This window comes from Triplophysa rosa, unplaced genomic scaffold (genome assembly GCF_024868665.1).
Source record: "Triplophysa rosa unplaced genomic scaffold, Trosa_1v2 scaffold92_ERROPOS276858, whole genome shotgun sequence".
Classification (NCBI taxonomy): Eukaryota; Metazoa; Chordata; class Actinopteri; order Cypriniformes; family Nemacheilidae; genus Triplophysa; species Triplophysa rosa.
Window position 1 is genome coordinate 85,092 of NW_026634928.1, and position 18,265 is coordinate 103,356.

The window sequence follows — 18,265 nt, forward strand, 5'->3', positions numbered from 1 at the left end:
AATCCTATGATTCATTAAAACACATCACAACTCATGATTATACTTAAAACATATGCAGTGGATTGATTCATAATATTTCTTTTCTTTATGACTCTTTGTGACTCTTTGTGTGTGTGTGTGTGTTGATCTAGATAATTTATGGCTCCAACCCCCATTTGCCACAGTAACTATTTTACTGAGTAAGATAGCAAGCACATGACAAAAGCACACAGCTTAATGATTTAATGAAAGAAAACACTTATTGATTATATTGATATTTAAATCATACTTTTATCTGAAAAATATTCCCACAATTCCCTCTCTTGACCTCGTAAGAGGTCACACATCATCTTCTCCTTCATCTTCTGCTAGATCACTTGATAACAAAGGCATACTGTATGGGGGTGGAGATTCTTTCTTTTCAATAGCTGTAACAATTAATCTATTGCACAGTGATCTAATACAGGGAATACAACAACACCCACAGGTAATCAATATAGCTAAGAAAACTCCTATTGACACTACAATAGACATCACCACTGCTTTCCATTTCCCCAAGGTCGCATCTAGCCAATCTCCTATAGGGTTATCTACACCTGAATGTTCCTTCATCTCTACAGACAATGTCTTCAATCCCTCTAATGCTCTAGTAACCGATCCATCTGGGGCCGTATTATTCGGAATGTAAGTACAGCATAGATCCCCAAACATAAAACACACTCCTCCTTTTTCTGCTAACAGCATATCCAGGGCCATACGGTTTTGAACGGCCATCAGGGAAGTCGGTGCTAGTTGTTCCGCTAAACCATCAACAGCATCTCTTGTCATGTTTGCTAGTCTCATCACATTATAATGTACATAATTTATTCTATCTACATTTTTGTTAGGGGTGACTGGGAAAAATGCAGATATTATCGGTATGTTCTCTAATCCTGCTGTTATCTGATCTGCTAATTTGTATTCATTTGGTACTCCCCTAGGAACTCCTATTGCATCGATGTATGTGGGGCTGTTTAATGACAAATCTACACTTGAACCTGTTGCCCTCTTCCTGAGGATGTGTCTTCTGCGTCTTCTGGCAAGTGTGGCTGAACTCATGCTTTCCTCTTTCACAGTTCTTTCACCTATCAGGGTTATCGGGGCTCCTAACCTTACCATAGCACACACTCCTCTTGCTCCCTCAGGTACTCTAGTAAACAGTCTACGATCTCCACAATAGTAATACAATCCTGTTCTAGCCCATGTTCCTATTTGTGTCCCGTTATCTATCACTATCTGATTACACCAGTCACTACTTATTTCCCCTAGGTTACTTGTCGGTGAGTTACGTGTAATGTTAAAACACGTGTAGTTTGCCTTCTGTGGTGTGAATGGTCCTGCTTTAGAGTGATTTGAGATGGGTGGAAATATTGCTGCCAACGTGGTACAATTTGGTGGTGATGCTTGACGTGTCAAGGCTAGCATACACCCGTAGCCCCAGGTATCGTTTGGATGCAAGGGAGCTGGTTCTATGTGTAGTTTTGGTCTTGCGTTAGCACACCCTACACAATCATCTAATCCTTGTTCTCTGGCTGTGGTAATTATCCATTCCAGCCATAAATTGTTTTCCCCATACCCTGTGGCTTTTTCTATTATGTCTTCTGGTTTCAATTTGGTATAGTCAATTTCTACTATTTCACTTTTTAGGTTTATTACTGGTAATGGTTTAGATGTCGTTGTACTGGTGTTGGGTTGCTGGACCTTGTCCTTAATATTAATCTTAATGAGCCCTAATGGATCTCTTCCAGTCACGTCCACTCCTAAAACTACATACACTGCCGTCGCAAGGTCTCCCTGGTCCCTCACGGAATCGGTAGGTCCAATGGATAGAGTTATTGGATTCTGTCCCCTTGAGTAATCCCTTTGAAGTTTTACCACTTTTTCATGTGTACACCATCTTTAGTATATGGATATGGATCCCACTGTTCACTTGTAGCTACCACGTCGTTCCAATTGGAACACTGCACTGCCCTGGAAGCATCCTGTTTTCCACAATAGAAGCTGACCAACACATCAAAGCACACATATACTTCATATGGTCTCCAAGTGGCTTCTTTGCTACCGCAATTTATAACCTTACATAAGTCAAATTGGAATGAGGTGGTTGACCCCTTTTGATATTCTAATTCAATTCCTCCATATTTTTGTAAGCATTTATCTGTTGATGTTGTTGACCTCCTGTGTCTATTACTCGGTGTGGTACTATTGCCTTCTTGACTGTTTTGTATTCCAAATATTATCCCTACAATGATGCCTGCAATTATTCCTAATACACATAACAATTTCCAATTTTCCCACAGCTTCATCTTGTTGCTGTTATATTCACCCTCTCTAGTAATGTTCTTGTTATCTTTACAAAATCAACACTTCTTTAAAACCTTAAACCTTAAAACCTGTAAGAAAACACTCTTCAAAATACACTTTTAACCCTGAAAATTGAAAAATCTTGAAAAACACTCAAAATCACACAATAATGAGAACTTGATTATAAGGAATAAATTGTTATTTGTATGTCCACGTCTGTGAACACTTCACTCAGAATCTTTTGCATTTTCTTGAAGTCTAGTTTATCTAGACCACAATATTGCCTGTTTTGTGTATATTTTGGAGCTGTTGGTGTTGTCCAGTGGCAATTTCATTGTCTGTTTTACCGTCACTCTCTGTATCTGTATCCTCCCTCTCTTGGACCTGAGTCCTCAGGTCCAAACCAGTGTCAGCAAGAGACCTAGAAGGTGGGTCACAAGCTACACAGGATGTTAAATGGAACCAAGTGTCTCCTTTGCCTTGGAGTTGCACACAATGTGAGGTGCGAGCTGTTACTCGATGGGGTTTAGACCACCGTGGTTCACTCCACTTTCTGCGGAAGATCCTGATCCTGACCCAGTCAGCTGTGGCTGGGGTGAGTGGTTCAGCTGGAACAGGGGTTACCTGATGGGAAAAGGTTCGAATCAGAGCTGTTAGTTTATCAAAATACACAGTATGTGACAAAGGTTGCACGCTGTCCTCTCTTAACGCCGTGGTTGGGCCTGGAAATTGACGACTTGTAAGCAATTCAAAAGGTGTAAAGCCTGAGATCCTGTTGACAGAAGAACGAATAGACATGAGAGCAATGGGTAAAGCTGACAGCCAGTTCAATTTAGTCTGTGCACAGATTTTAGCCAATTTTAGTTTAATCGTCAGGTTAAGGCGTTCAACCTTACCTTGGCTGGCCGCATGGTAAACGGCACCATACGCATGTGTGAGGCCTAGAGCCTGTTCAACCACTTTTAGATGTTCATTTTTAAAATGGCTACCGTTATCGGATTTGATACGACATGGAAAACCATAGTGTGGTATATATTGATTGATTAAACACTTGATCACAGCCGTACTGTCCTCTCGACCGACAGGATATGCTTCTGGCCAACCAGTGAAATAATCAACAATCACCAAAACATAGCGTTTGCCATGCACTTTAGTGATCATGTCTGTGAAATCAATGACAATTTCCTCCCCAGGACCAGATGTCAAAGGGAAACACCCCCGTTTGGGTTTGATGCTAGGTTTCACATTGTGTTCCTGGCAAATACAACAACTCGTCACATGACCTGACACGATGGACTGCAAAAATGGATGCCACCAATGTTCAAGGGCCCGCATCATTTGTTTGTCATTGACATGGCTCACCCCATGGGCTTGTGTTAACATTGAACCGGTCAGAGAGACAGGCAATGCCGGACGTCCGTCTGTCGCTTGCCATAGACCATCTGGCGAGCATATACCTCCATGCTGCAACCAGACTGATTGTTCTTCTGGGGCAGATTTCTGTTGTTCTTTGACCAAATATTCTCGAGTGAAACGAGGCAAAAGATCACTACAGGCTCTGTCTGATCTCACCATCTGCTGAGTTGCAACATAACCAGCTGCAGTTTTGGCAGCTAGATCAGCTGCATTGTTTCCATCAGCGATAGGACAGTCACTTTTGGAGTGACCTGGACACTTTATTACTGCCACTTCTGTGGGTATCATCAGGGCCTCTAAAAGGTCCCTGGCTTCACATGCATGTGTAATTGGTCGACCTGTTGATGTAGTGAACCCACATCTCTGCCATAAGGGCAATTCCACGTGGACAGCTGTTACAACATATGCTGAATCGGAATATATGTTCACACGGGTCTCACCAGCGTAGTACAGGGCTCTTGTCACTGCTATCATCTCTGCTCTCTGTGCTGACTGTTTTCCTTCTAACTTCCCTGCATCTCTTGTCACTAATGAGCTTCCCACCTGTTCAACTACTGCATAGGCTGCCTTCAGGCTCCCATCCTCTGCTCTGAAACAACAACCATCTGTGAACAATGTCATAACTGATGGTGGGGTTGTTAATGGCATCGCAGACAGATCTTCTCTTACTTTGGATGCTCTCTCGGTGATGGGCGCACAATCATGCGGCTGTCCATCTCCCATCAGATCAGCCATATTAATGCCCTCATGTGTGTATGTGAGATTGGGACTGGTCAAAATCTTAGCTATTCTTCTCTGTCTCAACGGCGAGAACGTGAATGATGCTGAATTTACTAATGACATGATAGAGTGTGTGGTGAGTATTGTCAATGGGTGTGGCCCATTACAATGTGTGATGTTTTGTGCACAACTTTAGCTAAACCCGCTGCAAATCGGGAACAAATTGGTTGTCTTTGCTCTACACAGTCTAGCAACACACTCGCATACATCAACACTTTTCTCCTGCCTTGGTCTTTTTGAAACAGGACACCATGTGCGCTGGAGCCAGATTCTGAGGCATCCAGGAAGAAAGGTAACTCATAGTTGGCACAGTTCAGGTGCACAGCATGAGCTAGCTGTGTCTTGAGGTCAATGAACGTCCGTTCAGCCTCTTGTGTCCACTGAAGTTCTGCTTTCAGATTTTTCATGCCATGCTCTTTAATCAACTGCCTGAGTGGTGTAGTCAGTGAAACATACATAGGGATATAGTGCCTACTGAATCCTGTGAGGCCTAAAAATGACAACATGTCTTTCACTGTGGTTGGCTTAGGATGGCTGAGTATACCCTGTCTTTGTGTCCCTGTCAAAGTTGATCCCTGTGCCGTGATCAGTCGACCTAAAAATGTAACACAAGGTCTGCACACCTGCAGTTTGTCCTTGCTTACCTTGAAACCAGACCTGTGCAACTGAAGCAACACAACTCTGGTAGCCTCCAAGCACGCCTTTTCAGTTCTGGCTGCCAAGAGTAGGTCATCAACATACATGATCATGACACAGTTCTCAGGTAAGCTACAGTCCTGTAGCTGTTGTTTTAAAACATGATTAAAAATTCCTGGTGACAAAATAAACCCTTGTGGTAGTCTGTTGTAAGAATACTGGCATCCCCTGTATGTAAAAGCCAAACATGCTTTGCAATCCTCTGCGATTGGAATACAGAAGAAAGCATTAGCCAAATCAATACACGTGAACCATTGGTCCATTGGGGTCAATATAGACAGTGCAATATATGGGTTTGGTACAGTCATGGTGGGTGTCACCACAACAGACTTAATGTTGCGTAAATCATGCACCAATCTGTACTTGTTGGTGCCTGGTTTAGGCACTGGAAAAATTGGTGTGTTCCAATTGGACCTATAAGGGGTTATCACTCCCTTTTCAATCAGTCCGGAAACAGTGGTGGCTACACCTTCTTCTGCTTCTGGTTTGTTGCGGTACTGAGGGACCCAAATAGGTGTGTTGGTGGTTAACTTGAAGCTAACTGGTGGTATGTTGCAAAATCCTACATCAGTTGGTCCCTGGGACCATAAATTATCTGGCAATGTGTCAATCATATTTTCTGCTCCGTCAGCCTCTGTCTGTTCCCTACCATGGCATCTAGAGATCTTTTTGTGTGTCAACACTCCTGTGTCTTCTGTGTGGTCTTGCACCCAATATGCTTTTTGTGTGTCTGAATACAGGATACCCCAAGTTTCTGTGGGTTTCTAATCATTAGCTGCCAACAGCCTCTTAGTCATGTTGCCTAGCTCCCTAGCTTCATGTTTCGGATGTAATGCTACAGAGACGTGTGGTGCAGCTGTATCAGACATTTCATACCATTTCATCTGCTCTTCTGTCAGTAAAATTGGTGCCACTACTCCCTCTTTTCCTATCATTAATCCGGATCCCCTTAACACCCATTTACTGTCCTCTATTTCCTGGAACAGATCTTGGTATTGTGTGGTGTCATCCCTATCATAAAACAATGTGCAATGTAAGGGGTCTATGGGTGGTAGGAAAATGTCTATGTTTGTTATCCATTGGCGATGTTCATTATACCTTGATACAATGCTATTAGTGGCTACACTGGAATCTAGCTCAACCCAATATATGTCAGCATCTTCTAACTCACCACATGTTGTTAACATCCACTGACTGTCTGTGGTGTGTCCTGAAAGAGAACAATTTGTTTCTGAACCATCTGGAAATTTCACTATCACTCCCTCGGGTGAACATAAAATGCTGGCTCCTAATTTGATTAATAGATCTCTGCCTAAAAGGGGGATGGGAGCATTACAAGAGTACAGGAATGAGTGTGTCAATATTTGTTTGTCAATTTTTACTTTCAGCAATTTTGTCATAGGCCATTTTTCTACCTCACCAGAGAACCCTATTACTCCTACTGTGCGATTTGTCAGATCTCTTTTTTCAATTGTGCCCTTTGTTACAGTTGAGTATGTGGCCCCTGTATCCACCAGAGCCTTTAGTGGTCTTTCACTTACCACTATTTCCATGAGAGGTTCAGCCATTCCTCTCATGGTGGTTCTCTGTGGGCCCCTTCAACATTTCTCCGCCTCACCCTCCGGGTCCCATGTTGGGTTCACAGGCACCTGTAGGTTGGAAGGTGACGGAAGGAGTTGCCCCGGGTTGTGTGGGGTTTGTGGTCCCCTGCCACGACCACCGGTGCCACCTCTTCGGGGACCCCATCCCCCCGCAGGTGGACCGTTACTTTGTGGGCAATCTCTCACCCAATGTCCTTGTTCTCCACACACAAAACACTGAGTCCCGCGCTGCCCCCCTCTCCCTTGCCCTCCCTGTCTACGTCCATTTCCTCTCCAGGGGGATCCCTGCCTACGGTTTGTTCCTTGGGCATAATGTGGGTTGCTATATGGATGGTGGTGTGTCGGTCCTCCAAAAGGAGAACCACTGTAAGGGGGTCCTTGATATGGGTCTATGGGTTGGGGTGCATTGGGAGTGTGTTGTGGCATTTGCTTGGCCTTTTTGGTTGTGCCCTCACTTTTGGCTTTTTCTAATTGTTACTTCAACAACTGTGTTTTAACCCTTTCTAATTCCTCTTCCTCCTTATTGGCCCTTTCCACTGCTCTGTCTGTGTGGTGCACTAAATGTCTCTCCCATACCTCGTTACTCGCCACTGGGATATCTGGATTATTCTCCATTGCCTGTTTTACTCCATTTGGAGCTCCTGTCATTACTGCTGCTCTAAATATGTCTCGTGTCACAGGGTTGTTTAAACTGTTTTCCTCCACCATTTGTTCCCACTCAGCCGCACAACGGAAATAATAAGCCGCTCCAGTCTCACCTGGCTTAATGCGGAATTTAATATTTTGGTACACTGTTGGTGGTACCGGGTACAACCTCCTCAGAGTTCTACCTATGTCAGTGCTCACTCTCACAAATGGTGTCTCATTTGCACTGTTAGTGGTTTGTGCATCTAGTTCCAAATTCTGCATTTGTGAGGCTGTCAGTATCTGTCCTAACAGGCATCTCAAGTCACCCAAAGCCAAATCAGTGCCATGGCAGAGTACAGTTAATTTACTCAGCCATCTGCTGCCGCCTGAGGTAATGGGTGGCAATTTACTCGCTATTGCTGTCATGTCACTGTGTGACCAGGGTTGGTACTGTAAATTCCCACCTGGTCTCTGCATGAGTGGTGCTTGCATTTGAGGTATCTGTAACTGGGTGTTTGGTCTTTGGCTCAGGTAATGCCCTGCTGGAAATTCAATCTTTGCTGGCCCATGTGATCTAGTTCTGCTGCTGATTGGTCCCTCAACAGTCATGTCTCCTGTAATCTGTACCTTCACTGATTCCACATGTTCCCCATAATTACGGGGTGTTGATGTATGCTTTGGTTGCTGTCTGCGTGATTGTTCTTTATTCTTGTCCTCTTCCTCACTCTCATCATCTCCTTCCCCTCCCTCATCTGCTGAGTCCTCTCTCTCATTATTCCGGGTGTTTTCCACTACTTCTATGGCTTCTCTGGCCCTGTGTAATGTGTCATCCACATCCTTCTTCACTACTTTAACCAGGTGGTCAAATCTCTGTTCCAGAGCCTGTATCTGGTTTGTAACTCATGTGAGGTTTACATCTACTTCTCCACTATTTATCTCTACCACCACCTGTTGTTGGCTAGGCTCATATGGGGGCGGATGACTTAAATCCGGATATAATGAACGGGGACGGGTCTTCTCTGGAGGAGGAGCTGATGGGTTAGTCTGAGCGCTTCCTGTATTCTCTTTCTTTCTCTCTCTGGCTGCTGAGCTGTTCACTTCCCCTTTCTTCTCACTTCCTGTAGTCTTCTGCGAGCTGAGTGCTGTGGCTGTCAAAGCTACTCTAGTCCACATCCTTAATTTCTTTTTTAGATTTTCTTCTTCACTACTGTGTCTTCCTGCACTATACCACTTAACCTTATCTTTTTCTTCAATGTGTCTGCGTAACTTGCTGTGTGCTCTCTTCTCCATTTCTCTAATAGTCGGTGCTATGGGAATCATGACTGTATTTTCACTGCCCCACCCTTGATCATCACATAACGCTACCCAGCATTTATCAATCTCTTTCTGTCTTTTCTTCCTGTCTTCTGGTTCAGTCTGAGCCAATAACATATCCGTAACATTTTGCCACTGCGTTAACACTGGCGAACATCCGTATTCATCACATTCTTTTTGGAATTCAGCCATTTTACACACAATTCTACTGTTCACAATATTATACAGTCTATTTATTCCGAATTTGTAGTATAAGGTAGTCCGTCCGTATGACTATATTACTTCAAATTAATTCCACTTAATTTCTGACGCAACGTCTCAATTTCTCAACGAGTCTCTGTGACGCAACGTCTTTTCCTTTAGCTGCCTTATCAGCATTCACATTCAACTCATGACATTCAAACAAATAACAAACAGTTTTGGAATATTCCTTTATGAGCTCGCCGACTCAAAGGGATTTATTTCACCCTGGCCTTTTTTGTCCCAGACGCGAGTACCACAACGCAGTTTATGAGTTCCAAACTCAAAGGGATTTATTACCCTTTCTTCGGGGGACTCCAACCACCCGACGGGGGACTTCAACCACCCGGTTTAATGTTCTGACCGATATATCGTCACGGGGGACTCTAACCACCCGATTTAATGTTTACTCTTTTCAAATCTGATTTCTCAAAACTTCTCTTATACTTTACTTTTACTCATGCGGAATGTTCATCAAATTCAACACAACAATTTAGGTATGTTCAATAGCAGAATTTTGATTAAACAGGCTTCTGCTTACCTTTCTTTTATGTTGGTCGCGACCTGTGTGTTGAACCTGAATTCATTCCGTTTTCCTCAACGCAAATGGCAAATGTGCCCTCGTCTCTTGACAAATCACGTCGGGGTCACCAATTGTTGGACTTTTAAGGCAGTCCTGCATGCTCAAAAATTTGAAAGACTTTTCTCCAAGTTATATAGAAGTTTTATTATCAGATGTAAAAAGTAACAAAGCTTTGGGTTGTCAGACGATCTCCTCACTCCACCACAAGCCAACAACCCAAATTATACAAAAACACACATATTTATTCAGTATTTGACGTCGTGCTCATCTTCTGACTCCTCCTTTTCTCTAGGGAGTATTGCTTCTTGGCAACCAATCACCGTGAACCAGTTTATCTGACTCCGTCCTTTTTCTTAGTTCCTGCAAAACAACATCTTCTCACAACACATGTTTTACATCCTGTGGTCAGTCGCTAGTTTTGAGGAATGTTCTCTAGAGACAGTTTCTTTTGGGGAGTGTTCCCTAGAGACAGTTTCTTGTGGCCGGACAACATACCAACATTCTTAACATTCTTTTAGTAAAAAGAAAACACTCAATCATCTAATGCTTTTAATTATGTAGCGTTGTTTCTTAATCCTATGATTCATTAAAACACATCACAACTCATGATTATACTTAAAACATATGCAGTGGATTGATTCATAACATTTCTTTTCTGTGTGACTCTTTGTGTGTGTGTGTGTGTGTGTTGATTTAGTTAAATTTATGGTTCCAACCCCCACTTATCCTGTCTCACTCCGTTTGCCACAGTAACTTTCCACTGAGTAAAATAGAAAGCACATGACAAAAGCACACAGCTTAATGATTTAATGAAAGAAAACACATATTGATTATATTGATAATTAAATCATACTTTTATCTGAAAAATATTTCCACACTCCCACGTTTGGGAGAGACTATTGTCAGTTGCTTCTAATATGAAACACCTGAATCAACTCACCAGGTGTATTAATTATGGAGACATTCACAACATTTTGGGAGAAGGCTAATGAGTTCAGTTGTGTATACTTTTCCCATATCTGATTTACTTATTATAAGCAAAAGATGTAATTACATTTTTACCCGATTATTCGTAAAAATTATCGCCCAATTAATCGATTATCAAAATAATCGTTAGTTGCAGCCCTACAGTGGACGCATAGCCACCAAGGGACACTGAACTTTCTCATTGACAAGCTCATTACCCCACCCATATTGGGATACCCATACCTTACACAACCGTTCATTCTGCACTGTGATGCGTTGCAAGACGGCCTCGGTGCAGTGTTGTACCAGAGACAGAACAGTAAATTGGTGGCGATTGGCTATGCTTCTACAACTCTTACTACACCTGAGAAGAATTACCATCTTCACTCAGGGAAGTTAGAATTTTTTGCATTAAAATGGGCAATACCTGAACAATTTAGAGATTACCTGTATCATGCTCCGCACTTTACAGTATACACTGATAATAACGCTTTGACTTATGTTCTCTCCACAGCTAAGCTCAACTCCACAGCCCACAGATGGGTCGTGCAGCTGGCAGATTTCAATTTCTCCATAAAGTATCGCCTGGGAAAGAGCAACGCAGATGCAGCTGGCCTTTCTCGGATGCCAGTGGACATTAACAGTTTCATGGAGCAGAGCACAGGAGGGGTGAGTCAAGAGGTCATCAGTGCTTCTATTCAAGGAGTGTTGGTGGGACAGAACACCCCATTCATCTGGGTCCATCCAACTACAATGCAAGCTTTACAGATTGTTAGGAAAACCTCTCACCTTGGACCAGATTCTGGAAAGCCAGAAAAACGACCCTGTAATAGGTAAGAGTTTTACAATACAAAGTCAATAACCAGAAGCCATGTAGACAAACACTCGAAAAAGAACCAATGGATGTGAGAATACTGTTAAGACAGTGGTGCAAATTGTACATTAATGATAATGGCATATTGCACAGAAGAGCAGGTGGAAGAGATTAGTTAGTTTTGCCAACAGAGTATCATCAGACTGTGTTTAAGGAACTACATAAAGGGATGGGCCACCTGGGAGTAGAGAGGACAGTAAATTTGATTCGTGACTGGTTCTATTGGCTCAGAGCGAAACAGAAAATTGAATCGCTAATGAATGTGAGTGTTTAATGCGGAAAAAAACAAAGTTACCAGAGCTTTCTTGTCCCCATTGTAACGACACATCCTTTCGGGTTGGTATGCAGCTGCAGAAGTATTGCCAGGTTCAAGCATCCCATACTACCTGCTACCACCCACAAGGAAATGGACAGGTAGAATGCTTCAACAGGACACTACTGTCTATGTTGTGTACACTCACGGATACAGAAAAGACAGATTGGAAAGTCACTTGAAAAAATTATTCATGCATATAATTGTACCCGCAACCTGTGAGGTTACAGGTTTCTCTCCTTTCTTCCTGTTTTTGGCTTTTCTCCTTGACTGCCGACTGATCTGCTTTTTAACCTGCAGCCAGCCGAAGGGGAAGAAAGTTATGCAGAGTATGTGGAGCAGTGGCAAACTAGAATGTGTCAAGCCTATGAAACTGACTCCAAAACAGCCAACAAAGAAGGCTCTAGGACAGTGGTCACCAACCCTGCTCCTGGAGATCGACCATCCTGAAGATTTCCACTCTAACCCCAATCAAACACACCTGAACTATGCTATTAGATTATTAATGATAATCTTAAACTATAATTTATTTTATTATTAAGTTTATTTATTTTATTTAGCCTTGTTGTGCAAGCTCTCTGGAGCTTGTGCAGAGGCAGCAGCTTTTGCCAGAGGGGAACTGGAATCCCCTGGTTGGGCCTGGGTTCTCCTGAGGTTTTTTTTCTCGATTAGAGTTTTGGGTTCCTCGCCACCGTTTGCATACTGTTTTTGCACTATCTGCCTGACCGGGGGGGCTGCTTTAGAATCTTAAAGTTTTACTTAATTAATATTGCATATAGGAATTTATTATCTGTTATATTTGACCTGTGCTTCTCTCTCCTTTATCCTAAATGTGTGCTCTCACTGAGCGTGTGTGTGTGTGGTGTGTGGTGTTGTGGTGTGTGGTGCGTTACTTGTGGTGTTGGTACTATGTGTGTGGTTGTTGTTGTGGGGTGTGTGGTGGCGTGCAACATCCGGTGTGGTGTGCGTGTGCATATTGTGTGTGTGGAGTGTTTTGTATGTGGGTATGTCTGTCTTCTGTGTTTTCAACCTTTTCTTGTTTTTGCAGGTACAACTTTAATTATTTTGCTTATAGTCAATATGTCTCATGTACAGCTGCTTTGTAACAATGAAAATTGTAAAAGCGCTATATAAATAAAGTTGAGTTGAGTAATCAAGGTGTTCAGGTTTGCTTGATAATTACAGACAGGTGTGCTGAAGCAGGGTTGGAGCTGCAGTCTGCAGGACGGTCGATCTCCATGAACAGGGTTGGTGACCACTGCTCTAGGAGTCAGAAAGGATATGACAGAAAGATCCATGGAGCGGATCTGCACCCGGGTGGACGAGTGCTTGTACGAAACCTTTCAGAAAGGGGAGGACCCGGTAAACTCGATCCTATTGGGAGTGGTTGTCACATCTCCTCCTCCCTTGTGATAGCTTGCCATTGGAGAGCTCGGAAACAAACCTGAAACAAAAGACAGTTAAAGAAACAAAACCAAGAAAAGACAGAGAAAAGGTGAAAGGAGTACAAAGTGACATGTCTGGTAGTGAGGATTTCCAAGATGAGGATTTGGTGTTCCAGTTTCCTACTTGCACTGATCAATTCAGAACGCCTGCTGATCTCAACCCGGAAGCAGAGCCCTTCAGACCGGTAGAGGAGCGACATGGAGAAAGACAGAGGAAAGAAATTGAGGAGACAGCTGAGGCTCTACCGGAGGATCAAAGGGTGGTGGATCCTGTAACACCTGAGGACCAGTCAGAGTTATCAGTTGATAGCGAATCAGAAAATGATGACATGGACACACCATACCTGAATACTTATCCAAGGAGAGAGCGGAACCGTCCATAAATCCTGACGTATGAATCTGTGTTGGAACTTGATGTGGATAAACTGAATGTGAATAATACTCCTGTAGCCCAGACACTGTGGCAGCCATGGACAATGCTGTAGATCAGGGCTAGTCAACTGGCGGCCCGCCAATCATCTTTTCCTGGCCCACCTTAACATTTCAAATAAGTGGAGAGACGTTAACAAAGGTGTGCTTTAAATGCACGTCCTCCTGAGATGCCACATCTTTAAAAATCCAAAACGCTGCTACATTCAAAACGAAAGTAATTCCCGTGGCTCATAATGTTTTACGTCTTATAAAGCGATTTGATCGGTCAGTCCAAGAAACTTAATGTTATTTACAACGTTATAATCAGCAATGCATTGCACAGCCACAGGCAATCGGTTTGCGTACGCGATAGGTGTGTTCTAAAACGCGTTTTGTGCCCTTGAAAGTAGGCTAACTGTAGGAAGGGTACACCACGTGAATGGTTGTCTCAGATAAGGGGAAACGGTGTTGTTTTTATTACTGCATTCATTATGTATAATGGCTATATTTACGAAAAACAGCTGTTCATCTCCCCTCAGAACTCGCACTATTCAAAGGCTCTGCCCTATAAGTGCGTGGGGCACATGAATGCGATCGGAATTCACCCGAAGATGTGATAATAGCGTTCAGTTTCTTGCACGGATCAATTGACTCGCTTTATAAGACGCTTATTTAACGTCACAAGGGGCAATGATTACTTTTGTGTTGAATGTATTTGCGTTTTTTACTTTTATTGATTTAACTTTAATTAATTCAACCAAATATCTTCATAAATGTCTTCTTGAAAAAATAATGCCACCCACATCTCGATGTACTGGAGGACTGTGGGTAAGTAAATTAGTAGCAAATTTTGGGTAAAGTAATGCATTAAGGAATATAAAATACAAGACGATATCCCTTTTAATTTAATATCATGAAAAGGCACAAATACTGAATGCAATATTTGTGTGCATGTTTTAATCATGGCCTATTAAGTAACAGCAACAAAAACAGTATAAAAGGAACAAAACGCAATAAATAACAGAAGAAATGAGAATATGGTAAAAAAACTGGCCCGCATCCTATTTATACTTTTGGAATCTGGCCCTCAAAGAAAAATAGTTGAAGACCCCTGCTGTAGATAATCCATTGAAATTACATTCATTAAAGATCCTCGACAAGGACTTCAGTGAAGACGGGTATGACATTTAGTACTTGTAGCTTTGTCTAGGAAACGAGTGAAAACATAATTGACTGTATTGATTATGTAATGTGGATAACAAAGAGAGTAGTAGACGATAGAATTGTTGGCCAAAAATGAGTCTATTACAAAAGTGTTTCCAATGTGACAAATGTTTACTGAAGAAGTGTCAAGATTTGTGTGACCATGTACAATGCAAACAAGGATTTTCATAACCTATTGTAGAGAGTGAACTTTAATAACTGAGAAATTTTGAGTTATTGATTTGTTTCACATAAAGGATTGAGTAATTATACAGGAAAGTTAACATCAATATATTTGTAAACATTTTAATTTAGTAGGGGAGAGTGTAGCGCAATGAGTGTTTTTGTATTGCACTGCTGTAATGTGATTTGGGAGAGGGTAAAACGTATGTGTGATGGGTAATGCAGCGTGATCTTAAAAAGAATGTAGTCTCAGGATACACCAGTAGATGGCAGTAGAGTTGCGGGGATGAGGAAAGGAACTCACGTGAAAACCAGTCTCGGTTTTATTAAGTGTATTATACATTGATTTATGTGTTCGCACGTGTGTTGCTACGTGCTAAAGTCATCTTGCTCATACCATTTCATGACGGATTAAAATGATCTATGTATGTTACAAAAGGGTTCATTCACACGTTTATAAGGTGATTTTTGTAGATTTGAGAAAACAGAACTCACGTGAAATCTCATGTGAATTGTAGAGCAAGAGTTTCGTGTGACAGCGAGTGCCGCTATGGAAACTGCTATTAATATTTTGCAGAATAAATTCAACTTAAATGTGTGACCTTCCCGGAAAATCCTTCTTTCACGTCTGAGAAGTGTTACACTACCAATAATTTCGACAAACAATAAATATACATTTATATTAGGGGTGGGCGGATCGATCCTGAAGTATCGATACAGAGGTTATATCGAAAAGGATCGATCATGTGGCAGACGGGAAGAGCGAGATGATAATTGCACGACTACGCCACCCCGGAACTGGTCCGGGGAACCACAGGTACTGTCGTGGCGAAAAGTCGATCAGCCAATGTAGAAAGAATTCACAAAGACCAGAGAGCCAGGTTTCAAGAGTTTTCAATCTTTATTTGCTCGAGCAATCAAAGAGAGACATACAGAGTTCATCTGATGATGTCCAACGAATACATGTCTGACTCCATCTTTTATACATTGTTCTCAAGTTGTTATCACAGTTCAAACCAATCATGTTTTACCTGACATCATCTTCTACCAACCAGGTTTTACATGACATCACTTATTTTTATTAGTCTATCCCCTCATCACTTGCTACAGTTACATTTCACGTTACAGTTATATTTCCGGCCTACCATATTAGGATTTAATCGTAGGGAGCGCCTCTCAATCAACACATACATATATCATGTGCTCTTTATCTTGACACCTTTCCGGGGGCTTTCGGACGAAACATGATTTAACATTGGTTTTAAAAAATGAACTCATGGTTTAGTGATAATGAGCACCCCAGCGTCCTTGGCTGTATGCGCTAAGTTAAACTTCTCTACAAAAGTGTGTGGTTTTATTAAAAATGAGCTCATTGTTTAGCGTAATAATAAGCAACCCAACGTTCTTAATTAATCTTCTCTACAAAAGTGTGTGTGGTGTACGTGCAGTTCCTGTCTTAGTGTGATAAGATATTTGGTGTCTACTCAGGTGTTCAAGTGTTCAAACTCATACATGAGTCCCATAGCCCTGGTTAAGATCAGGGAAGTACATGAACTCTATAACTACCTTTAAATGTATTCTTTTATATAAGAAAACTCAGTAATATATTTTGAATATAAGAAAAGTCAATAATATGTCTAGAAAAACCACCATATAATCCCCCCTTTGAGGCTGACAAGCCTCACACTCCAAACACGTGTTAACCATAAACAGGGATTTTTAAACGAAGATAAAATGTAACAACCACAATAGTCAAAAATGATTCATAGTGCTCAAAATTATTAATAAATTGTGTGTGCATTTAGTGAATTATATAATAATACTTAGGTTATTAGCAAGCGATATATGTAAAAATAAATCCTTCCACCATTCTGTAAATACTTCATAACATAAGTATTTCTGTTTTTAAACTCTCTAAACTTAATTTAATTATTGACCCTTAGTCAATATTAGCATATGTGTGAGTATTATCCATGCTATGTTGTGATACAGCATAAACAATCATCTGGCTCGGAACAACGGCTGCAGCTGTTCGTTGGAATGACTTCATACATGGCCAAATGCATTATGTCACTAAAATGAACGCAATAATGCAAGCCGCAATTAGCATAACATTTTTCATGTTGGTAAACACACTCATGATCCAGTCCTAGTTAAAAGTCTCTGATTTAACCTCAGATTTGGTCAAAGTCTCAACCATCAATGAAATGTTTTTCATTCCTTCATCGATGAGATGTCCATCCGCGTCTCTGGAATATACTGTAAATGCAGCAGGTTTCTCCAATTACCGCACAAACTCCTCCTTTTGCAGCTGTCAACTGGTCCAAGACCAGGCGATTTTGCAAAACTGTCAATCTTAGTCCACGTAGCTCCTCCTTGATGCCTTCCATTACAATGCTCGTTGTGTTCATAAATGACGTAAGCTCAAATCTGGTGATCTCAACTTCATTCATCAAAGAGCTGACGCCCAACATTGGACTAAAAGCAGCTGATACTTTCTCTGCCAGTGTCCATATACGATGATTCTTTGGGACTGATTTGTCAGATAGGAAGTCTAATAGTCCTCTCCGTGTCCTCTGCTTTCGTGACATCACTTAATGTCGTATGACGATTGCTCCTCCATGCAGCTGTACCAAGGAACACATCCCTGTCCAATCTTTTGGTAGAGATAAGTACACTGAGTAACTACACAACCAATAGTTGTCTTGTATGATTCCAGGGCCTCTTTCGTCCAGAACATGTACAATATATGCTGCGCATCGCCTCCGTTCTGCTTCAGTGTAGACCAGATACTGGTATGCAATTACTGGTTGAGTCAGGTCTTCGATCCATTGGTCCGTCTTAAGTTGAGGAGGATATTTTACTGGCACCTTTCTCATGCATCTCAGACACGCTTCTCTGGTAGTGCGGTTGGTTGTTGTCTCCTCATAGATATGTGAACACTTTCGTCTCTAGGTTCTTCCCAAGTGATGACATCCTGTAGTCCTTGCGTAGCATATCATATTCTCTGGGAATTCCCGGACTGTTGCCACCTGGCCAAATACTCTCTTGGTGATCTTGATAAGTGTCCAGGTGTCATTCTTGAGGTAATATAGCTCTTCGAAATCGTCAAATGCTTCTGCTGCTGCTACCATAGTCATTGCAATCACTGTGTCAAAGTTCTGATGTGGCCACCAGTTCACTCCAGTGGTATTTTTTGGGAAACTGGGCACAAACATAGGAGTTTCTTGGATTATAGATTCTCGCCATATAGTTTGTCAATCTCCACCACAGGTTGGCTGCATAACGTTG

At 41.9% G+C, this 18,265-nt stretch overlaps 2 protein-coding genes across 2 annotated transcripts; one reads left to right on the forward strand and one right to left on the reverse strand.

The window, feature by feature from the left end:
• Positions 1-2,506: 2,506 nt before the first annotated feature.
• LOC130551339 (protein NYNRIN-like) lies at positions 2,507-4,581 on the reverse strand. The gene has a single exon (XM_057328907.1). The coding sequence runs from the start codon at positions 4,579-4,581 to the stop codon at positions 2,590-2,592; it is 1,992 nt and encodes a 663-aa protein (XP_057184890.1). The 3' UTR covers positions 2,507-2,589.
• Positions 4,582-10,885: 6,304 nt separating this feature from the next.
• Positions 10,886-15,637, forward strand: LOC130551341 (uncharacterized). Its single transcript, XM_057328909.1, has 3 exons — positions 10,886-10,940; positions 11,060-11,378; positions 13,149-15,637. Exons 1-3 carry the CDS (start codon positions 10,886-10,888, stop codon positions 13,558-13,560), a joined length of 786 nt encoding a protein of 261 aa, XP_057184892.1. The 3' UTR covers positions 13,561-15,637.
• The last annotated feature ends 2,628 nt before the right edge of the window (positions 15,638-18,265 follow it).

What these genes read in the sequence shown, in the direction of transcription:
- LOC130551341 (XM_057328909.1), top strand. Translation starts at nt 10,886, where the DNA reads ATGCTTCTACAACTCTTACTACACCTGAGAAGAATTACCATCTTCACT. An exon ending in TACCATCTTCACTCAGGGAA is followed by an intron (nt 10,941 to 11,059) that starts GTTAGAATTTTT and finishes TTCTCTCCACAG; the next exon opens with CTAAGCTCAACTCCACAGCC. An exon ending in GAAAAACGACCCTGTAATAG is followed by an intron (nt 11,379 to 13,148) that starts GTAAGAGTTTTA and finishes CCCTTGTGATAG; the next exon opens with CTTGCCATTGGAGAGCTCGG.
- LOC130551339 (XM_057328907.1), bottom strand. Translation starts at nt 4,581, where the DNA reads ATGTCATTAGTAAATTCAGCATCATTCACGTTCTCGCCGTTGAGACAG.